The following is a 20,857-nucleotide window of genomic DNA, read 5'->3' on the forward strand; positions in this document are numbered from 1 at the left end:
GATATTTTATGGGTTCCACTGAAATAAAGGTAGCTGAGTGTGAGAAAGACCTTAGTGTGTATGTTGATGCTTCCAAGTCCCACTCTCACATATTTGGAGAAGCAATTAAAAAGGCCAATAGGATGTTGGGTTACATCTCAAGGTGTGTGGAGTTTAAGTCAAGGAAGGTGATGATAAGATTACATAATTCCTTGGTAAGACCCCACCTAGAATATTGTGTGCAGGTTTGGTCACCTTACCTTAAGAAGGACATTGCTGCCTTGGAAAAGGTGCAACGTAGGGCCACGAGAATGATTCCTGGTCTTAGAGAAATGTCATGAGGAGAGGTTAGCTGAGCTGAATCTGTTTAGCCTCGAGCAAAGGAGACTAAGGGGGGACATGATCCAGGTATATAAGATTCTAACTGGTCTGGATGCTGTTCTAGCAAATAGTTACTCCAATATTAGTTCAAGTACTAGAAATCGTGGCCATAGGTGGAAATTAGCAGAACATTTTAAAAAGGATTTGAGAAAACACTTCTTTACACGGTATGTAGTTACAGTATGGAATAGTCTTCCTGCAAGCTAAAACCTTGGGTTCCTTTAAATCAGTGGCCTGTACTATGAAGTGGGTTTACTGGGTTATTTAGGTAACTTGTCCGATTTAAGGTACCACAGTTTAAATGGACTTCATATTCGTTCACATACATTTTGCCCAAACTACCTTAAATCCGACAACTCTGAGCTATTAGCTAAGTTCTCCCCAAACGAGCTTGATGGGACGAATGGCCTCCTCTCGTTTGTAACTTGTAATGTTCTTATGCAAAAGCAGTCCCCATAATCAATGAAACCGCATTACTTGCTAAGTTTTATTTAATAGTTGTGATGTGCCACATGCCCATACAACACAACCAGCTGCTCAAGTCAGTGTCACCTGTACAGTTTCCATTATAAGTCTGTCTGCCCTAGAGCTGGGCGGTATAACCAAAAATTTATATCATGGTATTTTTTCAAAGTTATATCGGTTTCGCGTTATACGACAGTATTTTTTAAAAGTATGACTGGGAGTTTACCGCATTTTACAGGACACATTTTTGTTTTACGTTTTTGTATTGTTCCCGCATTAACTATATTATTTTATTAGCCATTGCGCCTATCCGCAACCTTAATGATAACATACGGCTAACGTGTTTGTTGGCTAACTGCTTATAGATAAACTGCTAATGTTAAGGTGTGCGCCGAACAAGTTAACATTTTTGATCTGTTTAATAATTTAGTGTTGCTGGAACGAGGGCTTTACTGACCTCGCGAAATTTCTCATAAAGACCAAGATGTCGCTGTTGTAGATGCTTCGCCAAATTTGGCGTGCTACTGTACTTGACTTCGCCGCCACAACTTTGTATCACTTTTTTGCATAGAGGCTTATCGACATCCTTAGTCTTTCCATGCTCGTCTGCAAAATACTTACAAACGGCACTTTTGCGCTGTTTTTTTATTATTATTATTATTATTACTAAAGCAGCTTGCGAAGTGCCTTCAACTGCAGCACAAGTTCGGTCAACTCGGTGTGTGTGTTATTCTTAAGCAGCGCGAACGCGTTCAGCGGCTATGGAGGGGAGGGGCTGCGCGAGTGTGTGAGTGCGCGCGTGCCTGCGCTTTAGCGGTGCCGCATGAAGTATGGCGAATGAGGCGAAAACCGCACTGTTGGTATCAATAATGATGAAAATGAGTGTCTAATCAGATACTAATTTTTAATATCTATTAGTATCTGAGAATCGATTTTTGACAACCCCAGCGTCTCATTATTTTAAAGTCCAGCGTCAGCTGTATCTTCCGTTTCTGATCTTTCGCGGTACATTCATAGCTGTGCTGCAGTGAAAAAGATCCCCCCTTAAACAGTTTCCAGCTGCGCCACTTTCCGAACGTTGTGTAGGCTATTTAAACCGGTATTGCGGTATAAGAAAATTTCATTTCATAACAATAAAAAAATGGTTTTTGGCATGAACCGGTATACCGCCCAGCACTAGTCTGCCCTCACACTCAATGTGCGGTTTTGTTGATTCGATGTCACTACTGAGCGCACTTTCTTGTGTCTTCCATCCAGTTTAATCCTGACCTGCCCTTCCAAGTTCCAGCCCTGCCTCTTTCCCATCTCCATCGGTCCATCCCTGTGCTACTAACGCCTGTCTCCTGTGTTTGGGTAGGACAGATACCCCCAGCTACCGACTGTTTTGAATCCGTTGCCCCGTCTCCAAGATCAGCCTTCTGCTATAATCTCTGTTTGCCTGTCACCCAAATAAAACCCCAGTTATCCACATTTGGGTCTCAGATTGTCTCACTACAAAAAGTAAAAAATGTGCTTTAGCTTAACTTACCGGTGGTCTCAATCCACCTTACTATCGCAAAACTTGTGATATATAAGATATTAATCACAACAAATTAAAATTAATTAAAAGCACAAATTAATATTTTTTTTCCAAATTAAAAACATACACCTGATAATCGCAGCTTTGTTCTTCATTTACAAAAAACACTGTCGTAATTAATAATTTTGGGAAATACAGAATAGAAATACGTGTTACAAATTAAATACCAATTATGCCAATTAAGTCAGGGAAAGTGGCAGGAATTAAAACCAAACCAGGAAGTTTTGAGACAACAGTGCAGTAAAATGTTGGAGAGAAGCGGCTGAGAAAATTAAGTGCCTTCACCTCTGAAGAGGAGATGGGTCACATAGAGCTGCACAAGAGCTCTCCTCAAAAACAAGTACTACCCTAGCAGCACAGAGGATCCCCTGTGTGATGTCATAAGGGAACTTCAAAGCTAATACAAGTGTCATTCTAGTGGGGAGAACCTTGTTTTCCAGTTAAATCTTCCATATGCCTCCTGAAAAAAGTGTGGGGTTCCTTTGTTGGATGCTGTCCTTCTTAACAACTTCATTCCTTTGCATAACTTTTTGTCATGTTGTAAGTTTGTCAGAGGTGGAAAGTTCAGGTCCAGAAAATACAAATCCAGACCAAGGTTTTGTTTCAACTAACCAGTTGAGTACTCTGTGACTGTGTCTCTTTTCTAAACAGGTTGGTTGAAACAAAACCTTGATCTGGATTTATACTTTCTGGACCTGAACTTTCCGCCTCTGAAGTTTGTACACCTTGTCTACCTTGGCCAGGTCTGTCTTGTAAAAAAGATTAAATCTAAAAAAGATTTAATCTTTCTGGTAAAATAAAGGTAAATATGCTTCTCAGTTTGGGTTGGGAGTGGAAAACCTTCATCACTGGTATTTAAAGTCATTAAATTGTCAGTTTGTAGACATTTTGGATATATTCACCCTTGTCTGGCTATACAATGTGCATCCTGCAAAAGCTGCCGTGACAATGATTAAACATTTTATTTGTGTTTATTGTAAAGGCTCATTACCAGCGCTTCCAGTTTTAAACCAGGTAAAATCTTAAGGCTACATTTCTCCTAATTATGTAAGGGTCTTCTCTACCGAGACAAATATAAGTAAAATAAATTAACATCTATGTTTCCTTAGATTTTCTCCGGATCAGGAAAGTGGATGGTCATACAGCATTAATTTACAGAGCACAGCAAATCAATTTTCTTCCTCAAAATTCATTTCTGTATCCCAGAAACACACCGTCAGAATTTCATTATCTCAAAATTCTACTGTAGCATACATATTGAAGGTTAGTAGAATATAAACCGATATAATTCATATTTACCTCGTCACTGAGGTGGCAAAGAATCTTCTTGAAACGCAGTGTTAAAAAGGATTAATTGTTAAAAAGTGCTTTGATCTTTTCAAGAAGCAGAATAATTTTTATACTAATGTAAAAGGTGCCCACTTCCTAGAATGTTTATTGCATAAAGCTAACGTTCCTTTATTATTCCAAAACAATACAAGTTCAATATGACAATCACGCAAATACACCCATCTTTAAACGAATCCCCACCAACTCCGTTTCCAAAGAAATATAGGCGGATTTATATCAACCTTTCTTTAAAATACCAGGCATGGAAGTAATTAAATTTATTTGTGCAGGTACAAGCAGACATGATAATTCTGACAAATGTATTCAAATGGTGTTTAATAACACCAATAAAAGAGAATAACATCTGAATTATTTTACTTCTGAATCTGCTGCTGTGTTATCGTTCTTATTATAAATTACGTAATTTTTACATATTGACCCCCCCCCCCCCCCTTTAAAAAAAAACAAGCGCAGCTCAGGGCGGGCCATGTGATTCTCCGGTATAAACAATATGGCGGCGCCCTGTGCTGTGAAACGTGCCACAAGAGCAGGTAGCGGGCTTCTCATTCCTGATCGTTTTATAACTAACTTAATACTCATAAAAGATTAGTTTTCTAAGTGACATCTCTTCAATGTACATAGTTCCCTTTCAGTTTATTTAAGATGAATCGTCAAACATTCCGACCTTGATACTAAACAACTTGTTAGCTAGCCGCTCAATTCAAATACTAGACATACTCGTCTTTGCAAGATGGCTTTTACCAGACTAATAAAGCAGTTTTCGCGACAGGACCGTTATATACAAGCGTGCTTTCAAAATGAACTACATATTTCTGTTTAAAACAACGCTTTTAAGACGCAATGCCCTTGAAAGCAAATAGCCGTAAAATTGTATCCTGCGAATTAAACAAATACAAGCAAAGTAAACATTAAAAACTGATTTATTTGGCACACCTTTCTGTTTCGGAGCTGCCGGTTAATTCGTATGTTTCTTACCTAGCTGAAGACGTTAGCTTAAATACTTCGTAATCGTATATAATTATAAAATAGTATACGGATTAATCTGACGTAATGTTATGAATTCAATATTACTAGGTGTTGGTTCGGAGAGCTTACAAACAGGCACCTCTGTTTTTATATTAAACAACTTAAGGTTGCCCCATAGAGATATAATATGATGTTTGCCAAATGTAGTATGTATTATTGTAAATACGGTAATACTTTTTAACAAATACAATGACCTGTAAATGCAACCATCCATTGTAAATTAGTGTAACGATTAAAGTATTTTGTGGTTTTTAAGGAAAACACTCTGTTATGATCTGGGAAACTTTTACTGTTAGTAGCATGTATTTACAGCTTTTGCATCATGTTAAATTTCCTTTTTCCTCGGAGAATTGACCCCAAAGCCTGGGTTTAAATGAGGTAACAGGATATATAAAGCATATGGGTAAATGCTTATTTTGCTGTTATCTGGAATATGCCAAGAAGTGAAATATAATCTGTAATGGATTGCATGTTAATTTACTTAGTGAACAAGTCCAGTAATTTAAGTCTGATGGCATTAAGAGAGTCCCTGTTGAACTGTAAGGGAGAGTTCTGTGAGTATGAGTAATGCATAATGTCTAAATAGCCATTTCAACCGCATCCTATCGGGGGTCTTTTTTAAGGTACTTTTGGCAGTGCATGCCATACAGGGGGTACCTTGCCATACCAGAGGGTATCCATGGATGGGCTTCAGGTTGCCGTGACTCAGATTACAGGAGCGTGTCCCGGCCTGTGGCAGCTGTCTGTGGTGGACCTCGCATGGCCAGAGTGGTGGTCTCTTGCTCTAGAGGCAGACTGATACCCTGCCCCTCCCAAGAGAGTCAGATGTCTGAATGGTTGCGTTCCAGACGCCGGCGTCGTGCCCGAGTGGAATCGATGTGTGACGGACACCCTTGTGGGCTCCCCCTTGTGGCTGATGCTGCACTCCTGAATGCCACGGGTGCTGAGTGGAGGCTAATGAGCAGCGTTTTGCCTTCCAATTTAAAAGCTCTCCATCGTGCCGAAGTCCCATCAGAGCACGCATTTTCATAGTCATCTTTGTCCTGGTGCGTGACAGTTGCTGCGTGTATCAATTTACAAAGGGTCCTGGGGTTAATTTTAATACTTCCTCCCCTGCCAAATGTACAGTAAAGAGTTAGCTGGCTCTGTTTTGCATTAATCAGGCTCATTCCTGTGGTTTTCATTACAGAACGGTTTGGGGTCACATCCTGCGGTTCTGGATTGTGAGAAATGTTCTCTGTGGCAAATGCAAATGAAGGATGTATCTCGGTACCTTTTGCTATTATTTGAATTATGCTTTGACCTGATGAAGACCTTGCATGATGCGATCTTTACTGTTGACCACAAGGGGGGAGGGCAGGTGGAGGGGTGAGTGTTAGTGTATATGAAGTGCTTAGTGACCTTGTGGAGGGCTGCTGATTGGTCACATGGGTTACCTGACCTGCTGGATGCTCTCGGCCTATTTCCCACCATGGAGCACCACCCTCCTGGCAATATCTGTGATGCTGCAAGGTGTGCATGTCTACGTGTGCCTGTCAGTGGAAAGTGAGCGGGCTTGGGGCGGGAGGGGTTCTGTGGCCCCCCTCGATGTAGAATATTGCTGTGCTGCAGTATTTAGCCTAAGTCCTTTAGAGTCAATATCAATGAACGAACAGAGAATCTATGCTATGCAGCAGGAAGTGGTTCTTCATGCCATTTGTTGCCATTTTTGCATGAAACGTAAAGACCAGCAATTGTCAGCATCTGCCTGTGATTTCCACTGCATCAGTATCACTGAATTTTGAAGTTTTAATTGAAATTGATTATAGAGCCCCTCAGTATAATGTGCACAGTGCTGGTTGCCCCCCACTTCCCCCCACAACAGCCAGCCTGGTCACTCATCTGTGGCGATCCCAGCCCACTGCTGGGGATGACAGACTTTGACTCCAGCTACCGAGGGAGGTCTGCTGGGGGCATTTTTTGCTTTCGTGGAGATGGACATGTCCTGGCTTTTCTGCCAGCTCAGGGACCGTCACATTCATGGGGGGGCTGGCTGAATGGTAGGCATTCTTCTCCTCTAGTTTTGGGTGGCGGGGCTTTTGGGGGATCTGTCATTTTTGTGTGTGTGTTCAGTTGTTATGACTCTATTATTTTCCTCCTAATTGAATCTGATGACAAATGCATGGCTACGTTACACTCTTTATGTGGCTTCATATGTATTTACAGATATATATCACAAATAAAAATAGCAGAACGCAGCATGGGAAGTAGGGAGATGATTTTATAGCAGTCCTTATACTGAAATAGAAGGTTTTTGATGTCAGCAAGCAGGAACGACGGCCCAGGTTTTGTCTCGCCTTTCTGGCATGGACTCCTTGCCAGTCTGCTGCCTGGTGGCGCCAGTCCATCCCGCTGCACGGACGGCCGCGGAAAACAGAGTAAGCGGTGATACGGGGGCTACCCAGGAAGTGAAAGGGGCTCATTTTGGGGACACCAGTAGACCGCCCCCCCAAATCACATCGCCTTACTGTGTTACCATGGTGCTTTTTGTGTTACCATAATTGTCTTATACCCCCCAACTCCAGCCCCATTCTCCCCCATAAAGCCCTTTTCAAAAAATGTTTGATGCCACAGTAGATAAGGGTGAAGATGAAGAAACTTGATATTGGTTGATGACCAGTGAGCTGCTGTTTGTCATCAGCGTGTTTTGTGTCACCTGACCTTAAAGAGGCAGCTGGTTGGGTTTCTGTACATTTATCAGCCTTTTGGTCTCCTTCTTCCAACAGCTTATGGTGCCAGCTCACTTTGACTGCTGAATCAGAATCAGATTTATTGGCCATGTATGTTAAGTCACACAAAGAGTTTGGTTCTGGCTGATGGTGTCTCTGATGTCTGAAGACTGACTATATTCAGACAATGAACATACAATTTGCAGACAATGCACAAGCCACATACAGATTAATACACCATAAGTGATGTACATAAAGTGCCAGCAGCAATAATGATCATTACGTGTGGGAATGTTTTTGTAGATGTGAGGCAGGGTGTAAAGATGAGTAGCTGCTGCTCAGCAGATGATACTGGTCACCTGTTTATGAGTGTGATGGCATGAGGAAAGAAACCGCTCATGTGTTGAGTGGTTTTGCTGTACAGGGTTCTGTAGCTTCTGCTGGAGAGGAGGTGCTGGAGAAGGGTGTGTCCAGGGTGTGAGGTAATGATTTTCCCTGCCCGTTTCCTGGTTCTTGAAGTGTAGAAGTCCTGGAGGGTAGGCAGAGGAACGCCAGTGATTTTTTTCTCTGCTATCCTTGCTGTTCATTACAGTCTGTTCCTGTCCTGTTCAATGGCTGCTCTAAACCAGACCATGGTGGACGTGCACAGGACACATTTGATGACCGTGGTGTAGAACTGTTTGGTGTAGAGCGGTAGAACAGAGCTGTACCTCCTCAGTTGCTGCAGAAAGTACATCCTCTGTTAGGCCTTTTTGAGGGTGGAGCTGATATTGGTCTCCCACTTCAGGTCAGGAAATGATGGTTCCCAGAAACCTGAAGGTCTCCATGGTTGACCCAGGGCTGCTGGACATTGTGAGGGGAGGCAGTGCTGATGGGTATCTCCTGAAGCCCACTGTCATTTCCACAATCTGGAGCGTGTTCAGCTCTAAATTGTTCTGACTGCACCAATGCACCAGCCTTTCAACCTCCTGCCGATATGTAGATTTATTGCCATCTTACATGATGTATGACCATAGTGTCGCCTGCAAACTTCAAGATTTTAACAGCAGAGTCTTTGATGTAGAGGGAGAAGAGCAGTGGGAGGAGAACACATCATTGAGAGCACCAGTACTTCTGTCCTCGCCCACTGTTTCCTGCCTGTCAGGAGGCTGGTGATCCCCTGGCAGATGGCAGGGGATACAGTGAGCGAGCTGGGAAAGTTTGGTGGAGAGGATGTCTAGAATGATGGTTTTGAACGCCGAACTGAAGTCAACAGACTGGATCCTTGCATATGTCCCTGGCAAGTCTAGGTGTTGTAGGACGTAATACAGTCCCATGTTTATTGCATCATACACTGGCCTGTGTGCTTGGTAGGCAAACTGCCAGGGTCCAGCAGGTGCCCTGTGATGATCTTCAGGTGGGGTAACACCAGTAATTTCAAAGGATTTTGTGAGCACAGACATCAGAGTCATTCAGTCCTGCGTTTGAGGGTTTCTTGGGGACCAGGATGAAGGTGGAAGGTTTGAATCAGGAAGGGACTTTGCAGAGCTCCAGATATCTTTTGAAGATCTGCGTGAAGATTGGAGCCAATTGGTCTGCACAGGCTTTGACAGGAGGGTGAGGCACCTGTCTGGACCTGGTGCTGACCTGGTCTTCTGTCTCTGGGAGAGCCATCTCGCATATTGGGGGTGCAGCCTGGTATCGGGGGGTGGAATAATGCCTCCATTTCTTCTGTGACCGTGCATGTCTATTGCAGCGATTAGCTCACCACTGTGTTAGTCATAAAGTATGATACTGTACTGTACTGTGCTGTAAAACAAACAAACAAACAAACAAGCAGTTCTAAAAACGACATGGACCAATTTTGGCAGGAATCCCCTTAATGTCAAAATCAGGCTGGGATGGGTGTTTCTTACACTTCTGTTGTCAGTCAGGCACCTAGTTAACTGGTCACTTGTTGTAACATTTGTGAGACTCCTCCAACCAGATCTTGGGCCTTCTCATGCTCCACCAGTGAGTTTGTGGTACAAAAACAAGGCAGGGATATGAGACTATGATGCTGAAATACTAAGGAAACCAAACGATATTGTTGGAAGCTTCTGGGCAGAATTACAGTCTTGTATAAATGAACCCTGATCCCATAGAATTGCCGAGTCTTGTAAAGATATTATGCATTATCGTAATTATCACAAACAACAATATGAAATGTATAGCAAATGGAAGTACTCTTTGTCTAAAAAGTTCAGCGAGGCAGTTGGGGTAGTTAGGACAGCATGATGAAGTCTCGTGATTTGTTTGCCCAAACCCCCCCCCCCCCCCCCCCCCCCCACATATTATATTTGCCACCTGGCATTAATTGGTAGCGTCTCGCTCTATCTGCTGGTGCTTCAAACAAGCCTCTTCCTTTATTTCACAGTCACCTTAGTGCATGATTGTATCAAATGAACTGAAAAACAGGATTCTTTTAATGTTGGCTGTTGTTAAATAGGGATTAAACTTTAATTTAATGCTTAATACTTGTCTCTGGAAAACCTAAATATGCCAACAGGCACTCATTAAATCTGCAGGCTTTGAAAAGAACCTTATCTTGGCAAAAAGTGAAATATTTCCAGTTTGTTTACATTTTAATATCTTTTTTAATCCCTTGTTTACAGTGTTTGAAGTGACTTTAAGGAATGCAACCGAAATCTATGCTTCCCAACCGAATGCCTGTGGTCTGTAATGACAGTGACGGGAACTCCTTGGGGTTTGTGGTTAAGGTTGACCCCGCATGAGGTGCTTGTCCCCATGTCACATGACAGACACAATTGGGAAGGAAAAAGTCACATTTGTTAGGCTTCAGACAGACACTGCCTGAATGTAGAGGAACTGTGTCGTTTCTCCTGAAACAGCAGTAGCAGGATCAGTTTGGTTAAACGCCGTCTGGGTTCCTGTGGCAGCCCCTGGCTAGGGAGGGTACAGTGTCAGGTTTAGAGAGCGTCTGGTGCACTGGCTGGAGCATTCTGTGGTCTTGTCAGGGAGACGATCACTGCTCTCGGGTAGCTACCTGGCTTATACTGCTGAAGTGCTGTTGACTTATAAAGCCAAATCAGAATTGCAGAGCACCTGCAGTATTTATCTATGTGTACAGTGCTTTTTTCCAGTCTGGTCCTCAGGGACCCACCGAGGGAGCAAATATGTGGACTGTCTGTAGGTTCCCGATGGCTGGGTCGGGATACACTGGTTTACAGTTGTCTTCTCCAACATTAATTTCTTTAATGGTTTAATGAACATGACAACTGTTTAAAAAAAAAGTGAGTTTCGACATTTTTAGTTGCTGGTAAAAAATGCTCAATAAAATCCAGTTTTTCAGGAATTGCTTTGCAGATGACATTTCCTGTAAATCCGTTTCTAAAACAAAAACCCGAATGTCATGCTGGAATTTGTGACCCCTTAAGTGACGTTCATGGTGAAATGGTTTTAACAGATAAAATAGTTATACTGAATTAACAGTTAGAGGGAAACGCACCAAAATTCAGCGCCCTGGGATGCGATGGGAACTGAGACAGAGCCAAACTGCAGTGGTTTTCTCCAACCTCATAAATGACCATGGGAAAGAGCGAGGGGTGTGATCGCATTTGACATGTCGTTTGCAGTGCTTTTGGACAGGAATTTTTCTTCCCTCCGTCTGACTCCTCTGAGTGGCATTTTTATGGCCCTTCTTCTTTATCCGAGCTTTGTAAGTAAACAGGAATGCCACAAGTGCAGAGAGAGGACGTGCTGAAGTTTGCCAGATATCACACACTGGTCGGGGGCCCAGAATTCCCAGGGTGTCGAATATGAGTCAGGCCCAAACTGTCACACTAGTCTTGGATGGGCCCTCTATTCTATAACCCAAAATATTACCGTGGGGCGTGCTAAGAAATGTGTTTCCATGGGAATCGAGCCGGGAGCAGAATGCCTCGTCAGCCTTCTAGGACTGATCTGTTTGCTGAGTGAAGGAAGCTCATTTAGGAACATCTCACCGGTGTTCCCTGGAAGTAGGTTCATGAGATTTGGATTGGACAGAGAAACTCATCAACTGCTCAGCTCCAGCAAACTGTAAAATGTGGTTCTAGTGTTCAGTCAGTAAACATTATGCCGGTTTAAAGAAGAAGCGTCGTGTTCTGTTTCTAAGGTTTATGTGAACCTTGTAAAAATGCAGCTCGGATCAGCCTGAACACAACATTTTATTGTAGGCCTGAGGGTAAATGGTCTCCCTTGAAGGAACTCGCCACCGCCCCCCCTGAAGGACGCCCATCCATGGCTCCACCACTGGCCTGTGTGTCTGATGTATGGGGCTCACGCAGTGCCAGTTAGAAGGAAGAGGAACACAGTAGCACCCCCCTAAAAGACCAGCTGGGCGTCGTGAAGGTAAAGCACGTTACCACGTGACACCTGCAGAAACGGGTGTTTGAGGTTATGCTGGGAATAAGTGGAGGATGGAAACAGCAGCGGTGAAGGGACAGTAGCAATAGTTTAAGCTCCCTGGTCCATGATTGCTGTGGTGCAAGTTTAACCATGAGCCCAGGAGGGGATGCATTCCCAAGAAAGCCGCATGGCAACAGAGAAGACAGCCGTAAATGACTGGACTCCTCGTGAAAAGCGACGTTCTGTGATGCAATTCCTTATTGCTGTTCCATTTTGGAATTATTTACAACCCAAGGATAGAAAATACAGAGAATTCACAGAAGCTACAGATCAGCCATTAAGCAGAGCTAAGGTGTAGTTATCTCTCAGGGAACGTGTATAAGAGTTGTGGAAGAATCAAGCATGGTGACATGTTTAGGTACAGACCTAAGGTACTTTTCCACCGCACTGGGTACCGTACTTTTGGTACTTCGACGTGTTGGTTTTCCACTGGCGTAAAAACTGGTATCAAGCCTGACTGACATCACAAAGCGAGGAAAAATGGCTGTAGTATACTATAGGGCTGGGCATTGTGAGATATGAATACCAACATTGCATATAATTCTTACATTGCTAGTCAGCTGCATTAAGATCAGAATTTTTCAGAACTTCAGTTCTATACAGACATTATAGCTCAGGGGGGTTTAAGTTTCGCTAAAACATTTTTACTCTGTCATAGGGGAAAAAAATGAATGATTGTTCCTTTTCAACATTATCTAATATATGTTTAAAAATCAAAGTAAAGTTTACCTCTGCTTCTTTTGTGTGAGTGGTGCATGCAAAATATATAATTTTCTTATATTTTATGCCAAGGCATTTCACTCAGTGTTTAATGACCTGAATATGTCTGACATGCAAACATAATCATTTACATCCTCACTGTTTAAATCACTCCTAGATGGGTTTTCCGAGATGTTTATACTGAACTCTTTTTTTGCTTTATACATACCCCAGTATTTATTACAACAAAATCCCATTGCAATATCTGAAAATTTCCAATACCGTGCTGTCCTAGTATATTATACAAAATACTCAAACCATTCAGATTTTGTTGTGTGGTCTGCCGACCAGATCACAATTACAAAGCTTGACTTCTTCATTTGTCTATGCATCCATTATTCATACTTATTACTTAGTTTATTGTTATTTACTGAGTTTATTACTTTTTTCAGGTCAGCAGTTGTGGTTGTGTTTAGAGCCGGGCTGTTTGACAAAGAAAGCGTTTGCAGGTCACACCACCACAGGTCACCAAAAAAGTGGTGGTTTGGCACTTTAGGTGGTGGAACTTTTGGTACTGGCACTTGATCAGAAGTCAATGGAAAAGGTAAAGTACGGAAAATACCCTACCAAACGTTTGGTACTTGGCGCAGAAGAAAAACACCCGTAGCCGTGGGGTGATACCAAGCAGGGCAGGAAGTGAAAGGAGAACTCAGCTCCCCGCCCCCCCAACACAGGGCCTGTGGCTTTTTTGGCTGACTGACTGGCTCCAGTCCTATTTCTAGCTCTGAGACAGGGTTAGGTCATGCCCCGCCCTGACCTGGGCTCTGCGTGCTCAGTGTTGTTATTATTAGCATGTTGCCCCCCCCCATCCCCTGGCGGAAGAGCCCGGCAGGTTCTGGAGTGGCTCTGGAGCTGGTGAACAGCTGTGTGATGTGTGAGAAGCCCCCCCCCCCCCCAGCCTGCTCCTCATGCCGGGCAGAGCAGCACACAGCCCCGCATTCGTACTCATGCCCTGTCTTGGCTGGCAACCCCAGGGGCGGCCAGAACACCACTGCAGCTTGGGTCCTTTCCTAGACGATAGATGGATTTTCCAGTCTTTAGCTTCCTGATACTGTTAGTTGTCTGTGTGGGAATAAACTTGCTGCACATCTGCATTGTTGTAAGCTGAGATTGTCAAAGGGGCCCCAGGTGAATGGTTTTCCCTGTTCTTTAGGCTTCACTAACACTAATGCTTCGCAGTAACATTAATGCTAACACCGTTATAGTATCATCAAATGTAAAATTAACACTGTAACTAAGGTCATCTTAGTTACTGTCATTATCACAATCTGTAACATTCTAACACTAACAGTATTGTTTACACTAACACTATCACCAATTTTAGAAGTCAATAAGCAGCCATTTCTAATATTAACAGGAACCCTAACATTGTTGCACTAGGCACCTTCACATTGAAGTTCAAGGAACCTGGTCCCTGTTCACAAGACGTTTGTAGCTCCTGGCCACTTTCGTGTTGTGCTTTCACACCACACAACAGAACCTTTATGCTAAAAAAGCATGGGAGATGCTAAAAGCTTGTAAATTAAACTTTAAACATAATTGGAAACTACAGTGCCACTCCAAAACAATGGAGAATGAACAAGGTGTCTTGTTAGTTATTTGTTGGTTAATGGGGGAAGTCTTTTATTTAAATTTTACTTATATGACCTGCGACATATTCTTATTAAATCTGGCCAGCAGATCAATCTTTTGGTTTCACAGAATAAAAAACAGTGTAATGTATTCCGCTAATAAGTGCTGGCAAATTTCGTCACTGGCATCGGCTATATTAGATAAAATTATATTGGTTAGCGAACAGATTTTCTGGTGACAGAATATGGAGACGCAAGTAAAAAATGTACTCATTGATGTATTCAATGTAACTGAGTTACAAAGACTGTTCCATCTGCTCAATTTTTACTCCAGTAATTGTTTCTTTTTCCCTGCATGTCCTTGTAACTTCCAAGTTAGCACCTATGCTTGTGATCAAGCAAGCTATCACTGTAAGTGCCTCCCCAGTAGTTTGTGTTCGAATGAAGAGTACTTAGTCTGGAGTTGGGACTACAAAAGTTTCATAACTGCCTCCAAGGACCTACAACAGGGCCAAATTCCTGCAGTGAATGCAACAAAAATCCCAGGTTCTGGACAAAAGTTTTCAGGAACCAGAAAGCTCCTGCAGTGTGCAAACGCCCACTATCAACAATTCTAATATTAACATTAATGCTAACACTACAACACCATCTTCAGTCATAAAAGCAACATTAATAACATAGCTGCCATTTCCACTACCTACAGCAATGCTCACACTGCAACACTGTTGCCAATTCACTGGCCCCTTCCCCCTTTTTAGGAACTACAAATCACAAAAGACTGCCTGAAAATCATCCATCCATCTATTTTCTGCCACTTATCCAGGATCGGGTCACGGGGGCAGCAGTCTAAGCAGGGATGCCCAGACCTCCCTCTCACCAGCCACCTCCTCCAGCTCCTCCGAATGGATACCAAGGAATTCCTAGGCCAGCCGAGAGGTATAATCTCTTCAGCTTATCCTGGTCTACCCCGGACTCTCCTCCTGGTTGGACATGCCCAAAACACTTCCCCAGGGAAGCATCCAGGAGGCATCTTACATAGATGCCCGAACCACCTCAACTAGCTCCTTTCGATGCAGAGGAGAAGTGACTGTAGTTTGAGCCGCTCCTGAAAGTCCGAGCTCCTCACCCTATCTCTGAGGCTGAGCCCCACCACCCTATGGAGGAAACTCATTTCAGCCGATTGTATCCACAATCTCATTCTTTTGGTCACTATGCAGAGCTCATGACCATCAATGAATAAGAAAAATCCTTTTCTTTACGCATGTCAAGCAGTCACGCTCGGCATGCAAACATTTGACCTATCAGATCTAGCTGTCATGCGAAATGTCTTCCACTGTACAAATTCTTTCCTCGAGTGACGTGTTAATCTGAATTCGAACATGAATTTGAACGTGACATGTATATATAAATAAAATGTGTGATACATTATTAACGTTTTGTCACACTTCTACTTCACGCTGTTCAGAATTACCATCCATCCATCCATTTTCCAAACCGCTTATCCTACTGGGTCGCGGGGGGTGCGGAGCCTATCCCGGAGGCAATGGGCATGAGGCAGGGAACAACCCAGGATGGGGGGCCAGCCCATCGCAGGGCACACTCACACACCATTCACTCACACACGCACTCCTACGGGCAATTTAGCAAGTCCAATTAGCCTCAGCATGTTTTTGGACTGTGGGGGGGAAACCGGAGTACCCAGAGGAAACCCCACGACGACATGGGGAGAACATGCAAACTCCACACACATGTGACCCAGGCGGAGACTCAGACCCGGGTCCCAGAGGTGTGAGGGAACAGTGCTAACCACTGCACCACCATGCCGCGTTCAGAATTACCCTTCTTGTTTTTTTTTTTTTACATTTACGTCCATTACGTCAGTCAGATTGCAAGCAGAAATGCTTGATTTGTATATTATATGAGCATGCAGTTCATTTGCATTGACCGTTTATGGTTATTTGTAGGCGGCAGATAGGCAAGATCTCAGGCTGGTGCATGCACATTTGCAAGATGGTTCCGATTTATCGAGGGGAAATTGCGTATGTATGTGCATACATTAGGTTTGATAAATCTCAATTTTTCTCTTTGTGCGTATGCATGTTGTAGCATATTTTCACTATGGAAATTTAAGCAGCGTTTGATAAAGAAGGGCCCAGATCCCTGAACTTAGATGGGAAAGCATCTTATAATGCTATCTAATCATTTGTATCAGCAAGATTAACACAAACATAATTGTATGTTCTAATGCTAACAGCAACACTAACATTTTTACTAGTTCTAACTATAAACTAAAACCAATACCAACTTTAACATTATCGCCAACACTATTACACTAAATTTAGCAGCAACATTATTGCTAATGCACTGAATTATTGCAGCACTGGATTTAAGTGAATGTTTGTAAATGTTTTCCACTTTCATCCTTTTAGTAACTTGCATGTCAGTGTAAATAATAAATATCAGTTAAGTACCATTATTCTTGTGTAGCTCTGCAATCCATGCGAGATACAGAAATAGTACCGTATTACACGGAAGTAAACCAACACTATAAAATTATGTCATTAATCTGTGGCTCAATGACATTAATGCTAAAATGCTCCTAGCTGTAAAAACACTGCCCTCTTTACACTAAGATGGTCGATACAGAGGGGGTGTCAGAAACCAGCATAAATTAAAATCCTCCTCAAATCTGATGCCCTATTTTGTAATCCTTGTCCAAAAAAATAACCTGCAGAAATCTGCAAGGGTCTGCATGTGCAGTGGCATTGCCTGCCCCCTTCCCCCCACCCAGCCCCGATCTACGTTCTTGGAGGTTCTCGTGGGGGTCAGTGAGGACCTTCTCAGCTATGCAAATGGCTCTGGAAATTGCCTGTGCCCTTTGCCGGTCCATGTAATTGCAGGGATATTGCGGCGTTTCGCTTGGCAGCTGGAGTGGTTAACCCCTGATTGCTGGAGGCCCTGGATGCACTGTTCAGCCAGCCAATACCTCCTTAGATCTGCTTTTTTTATTTAGGATTGTTCTCTTTTTAATGCAGGGCACTTCATAAAGCAATTAATATGAGTGAATGTATAAGAGGGGATATCGTTAAATTATGAGAGGTATCTCAAGGCAGGTGAAAAGCAAAGCTTGGATGGAAAGCCCAACTTGGGTTTTGAGAAGGTACACCTTTGGCCAGAGGAAATAAAACCTGGCTGGGTGGCGTTTTTTTTAACGAAATAGGTCATTTGAATAGTCAGCAGTTCTGTACAACTCTTGGATCATTACGTTGTATAGATGTTTCCCAAATTGGAAGTGCCATAGTGCTGTCCTTGTCACGCACAGGCACACGCTGGTCCAGGAAACATTCCACTGCCTGAGAGCTGTGCAGTGGGATGAATCAATTCTGCATTGTAACCCATCAGAAGGAGAAAAATGCATAATTGTGCGCTTATTCTATATTCTGTAGGTTCTGTGAGATTTTTTGCATTATACTTGGTGCTTAGATTTATAGTTGGCTCTGTATAGAAATGACTCTCCTCACTAGTTAGATACATTTACCCAGGATAACATGCACCGTTTGCTTTTTACAGGACTTCTCACAAAAAGTGGTTCATGTTGGGCATCGGATATATTTGACTGTAAACTAACATTCAGTACTTGGAGCCGGCAAATTGAATGCAGAAGAAATGGACAGGTTTAAAGATCTGAATGACTTTGGCAAGAGCTAAATCATTATGGTCAATTGACTGGCTCAGAGCATCTCCAAAGCGACAAGGCTCATGGTCAGCCATGGTGAGAACCTGCTGAGAATGGTCTGGGGAGGGAACAACCATGAAACAGCGACAGGGTGCTGGGTAGCCAGGACTCATCAATAAGAGATGTGAACGAAGGCTGTTCCCCCAACGGAAGGGCTACTGTGGCACAACTGGGAGGTAGTTTTGAAGATAATCATGGTAGTCATATGTCACAACACAGAGTGCATGGAGCCCAGACTGTCAGCTCAGTGAAACGACCTGTGGTACGGGGGGGCGTCTGTCCTAGACCTGCCATGGCATCTTTAGAAACATTACAGTTAAGTGGCGGCATGTTATGCTTCAAGTTCCCCCATGTATTTCAAGAAAACTGTTAAAATCTATATAGTACTCAGACTTAATAAAGAAGTAATTCCTAATTTCAGTCAGATGCTCCAGTCAAAGAGATTATTCCGGTTTGAGTTTGAGGGGGTTTCCCTCCTTAAAAAATATATACTAGCATTTATCATAAGTACTCTTTATGGCACCATTTTGTGGAAGTGAATCACTTCCTGATCATAAGAGATTTCACAGAAGTCACAAAGAGCTGTTGATGCTGGTCAGGCTGGAACAGGCTCGGAAATCCATCTCTAAAGACTTTGGCAATCGGGACTCGCTCGCTCTAGCAGACTTCGTGCAAACAGCCAAAAATCAACGCCATTATTACTCTTCCTCAGACATTAAATGAAAGTCACCCCAAATGCAGGCACCCAATACAGCAGGGTTCTGTGGTATTGATTAAGGCAGTTCTGTAAATGAGAATGGGCTGAAGGATCTGTAAACTGAAGCATGGGATTGATCTGTGGGCATAGGAAATGTTTCACTGAAGTCATTACTGATGAGGGGGGCTGTAACTTTGGGTGCTTTATTCAGTCAGTGATGGACCACTGTTGTTGTCACTGCCACTGAAAACACACACATCCGGTTTGAGTGAAATGCTAGAATTTATGTCTGCTGCTGTTTTATTGGTGTTTCTTTGGTTGTACATAGTACTTGTGTGATCGTGGATTAATAAATTGGATTAATTTCCACTTTGGAATTTTTGTCTCTATCTTGGACTATAACACCGGTCTGACGTGAGCCTCTTGCCACGTCTCTATGCCACCCTGACTGCTCTCCATGTAAGTTTTCCACTTTCTTATTCCTCTGGTCATTTGATTAATGTGTTGTTGTTGAGTGAAGAAGTTTTTTGCTATTTTCTTTGCACACCACTAATTTCTGGGTGTGTTTGTCAGTCGGTTTCTAACATGGTTTGTCGACCTGCCTGAGTACAGTCTCTTTATGGGCATTAAAAAAGTGTAGTCTGCTTTGCAGTCTTTTGGATTTTTGTTTGTCTGCACTATTTACATTATAGTTCACAGAATAGACCGATTGTAGACTTGCTCATCGACAACTGCATTCCTGTAGCCTCAGTGTCCACTCGCTGTCTCTCTTGAAGATCATGCGACTGCATTGGTGGGGCAACCAGGGACGAATTACGGACTGGGCCAGCGGGGCCGCTGGCCAGGGGCCCTTGGGGTGCAGGGGGCCCGTGGGGCCCCTAGCCCAAAACAATGTGCAACGCTTATCAGCAATGTATTTTCGTTTGTCTATTTTAGAGGGCCTACATTCTTTGATCCTCTGCCTACAAGGGCCCCTGACCCTATAGGGAGGGCGTTTGGCTGCCAAGGGCCCTTGAATTGTGGTGGTGGTGGTGGTGGTGGTGGGGGGGGGCCCTTGCGAACGTTTTGCCCAGGGACCCACACAACCCATAATCCGTCCCTGGGGGCAACCCATAACCACCTTTATCCAACCTTTTTTGTATTTTCTTTGTCTTATCCGTGACTGTCTCAGTGGTATCACCCTGTTAACCTTAATTGGAGAAGGCTATTTAAAGCGGTGTTTCGTTTTTTGCGTAACGAGAGACAGGGTGGAAACAAACTATGCAGCTTGATGTGAGGTTGTGACTGCCAACTCTTCTGTGACTCCTTTTGGACTTGGGACCTGTGTCCATTCATTCCACCACTGTATCAGTCAGGCAAGAGGTGTACCAAAGTGGTTCTTCACATAGACTAATCTAAAAACTTTCTTTTCTGTCAAAGATCTTGGAGAAAATTGTTTTCCTAGCTCTCCAGTTATCTTCAGCGTTATAGCATTATTGATAAATTTCAACCTGATTCCAGGTCATAGCACTGTACCAAAACAGCTTTATTCAAGGTGACAAATGAGCTTGCTGCTGTCTGTTCTCAGTGGATCATCTACAGTTTTAATTCAACTTGAGCTGAGGGCAGCTTTCCATTCTGTTGACCACAACATCCCTCTTGATATCTTCATATACACCACTTAGTTGTGTTGCAGATCTCCAGAGAACAGCGTTAAAATTGCTTAGCTCCTGAAAAGAAGGTATTACTGTCAGCCAGTATAGGTAAATACATTTCACTAGCAGCTCCTCTTGGGTATGGGGTACCACAAGGATCTGTTTTAGGCCCTCTCCTCTTCACTCTATGCTTTTGTGAATGTTACATGTACAATATCATCACTGTGCCACTGACACACGACTCTGTCTGCCTTTAAAACTTTGTGCTTGCTGCTCTCTGATTGGCCCTTTCTGTCTTGACAATATTAAGAAGTGGATTACAATGAATTTTCTCCAGCTTAGTTTTGTTTTGGTCATTCAAGCTCTATTAACGATGTCAGGGAACAGTTAGGACTTCTTTCAGACAATTTCCAGTCACGTTGCTAAAATCTTGGTGTCATTTTTCATTCATTATTGAAGTTTGAGAAACAAATAAATACTGTTGTGTAGGGGAGCTTCTTTTGGTTAAAGTCAATAGCCAGGCTTAAACCATGCCATTCACCCA

General features: G+C 43.1%; 1 protein-coding gene across 5 annotated transcripts in view; it reads left to right on the top strand.

The window, feature by feature from the left end:
- The first annotated feature begins 4,227 nt into the window (after positions 1-4,227).
- The window catches only part of metap1d (methionyl aminopeptidase type 1D (mitochondrial)), a 34,621-nt gene continuing 17,991 nt past the window's right edge, over positions 4,228-20,857 (top strand). For 2 of the 5 annotated variants that reach the window (XR_007399801.1, XM_049026202.1), the window contains exon 1: positions 4,228-4,284. Coding sequence is in view for 4 of the 5 variants with exons in the window: in XM_049026202.1 (XP_048882159.1) it covers positions 4,245-4,284 (40 nt within the window). In the remaining variant the exon portion in view is untranslated. Of the gene's footprint in view, positions 4,285-11,684; positions 11,860-15,069; positions 15,183-20,857 lie in introns of all 5 variants that reach the window. The other 3 variants (XM_049026210.1, XM_049026218.1, XM_049026226.1) reach the window with 3 other exon arrangements.

This window comes from Brienomyrus brachyistius, chromosome 1 (genome assembly GCF_023856365.1).
Source record: "Brienomyrus brachyistius isolate T26 chromosome 1, BBRACH_0.4, whole genome shotgun sequence".
Classification (NCBI taxonomy): domain Eukaryota; kingdom Metazoa; phylum Chordata; class Actinopteri; order Osteoglossiformes; family Mormyridae; genus Brienomyrus; species Brienomyrus brachyistius.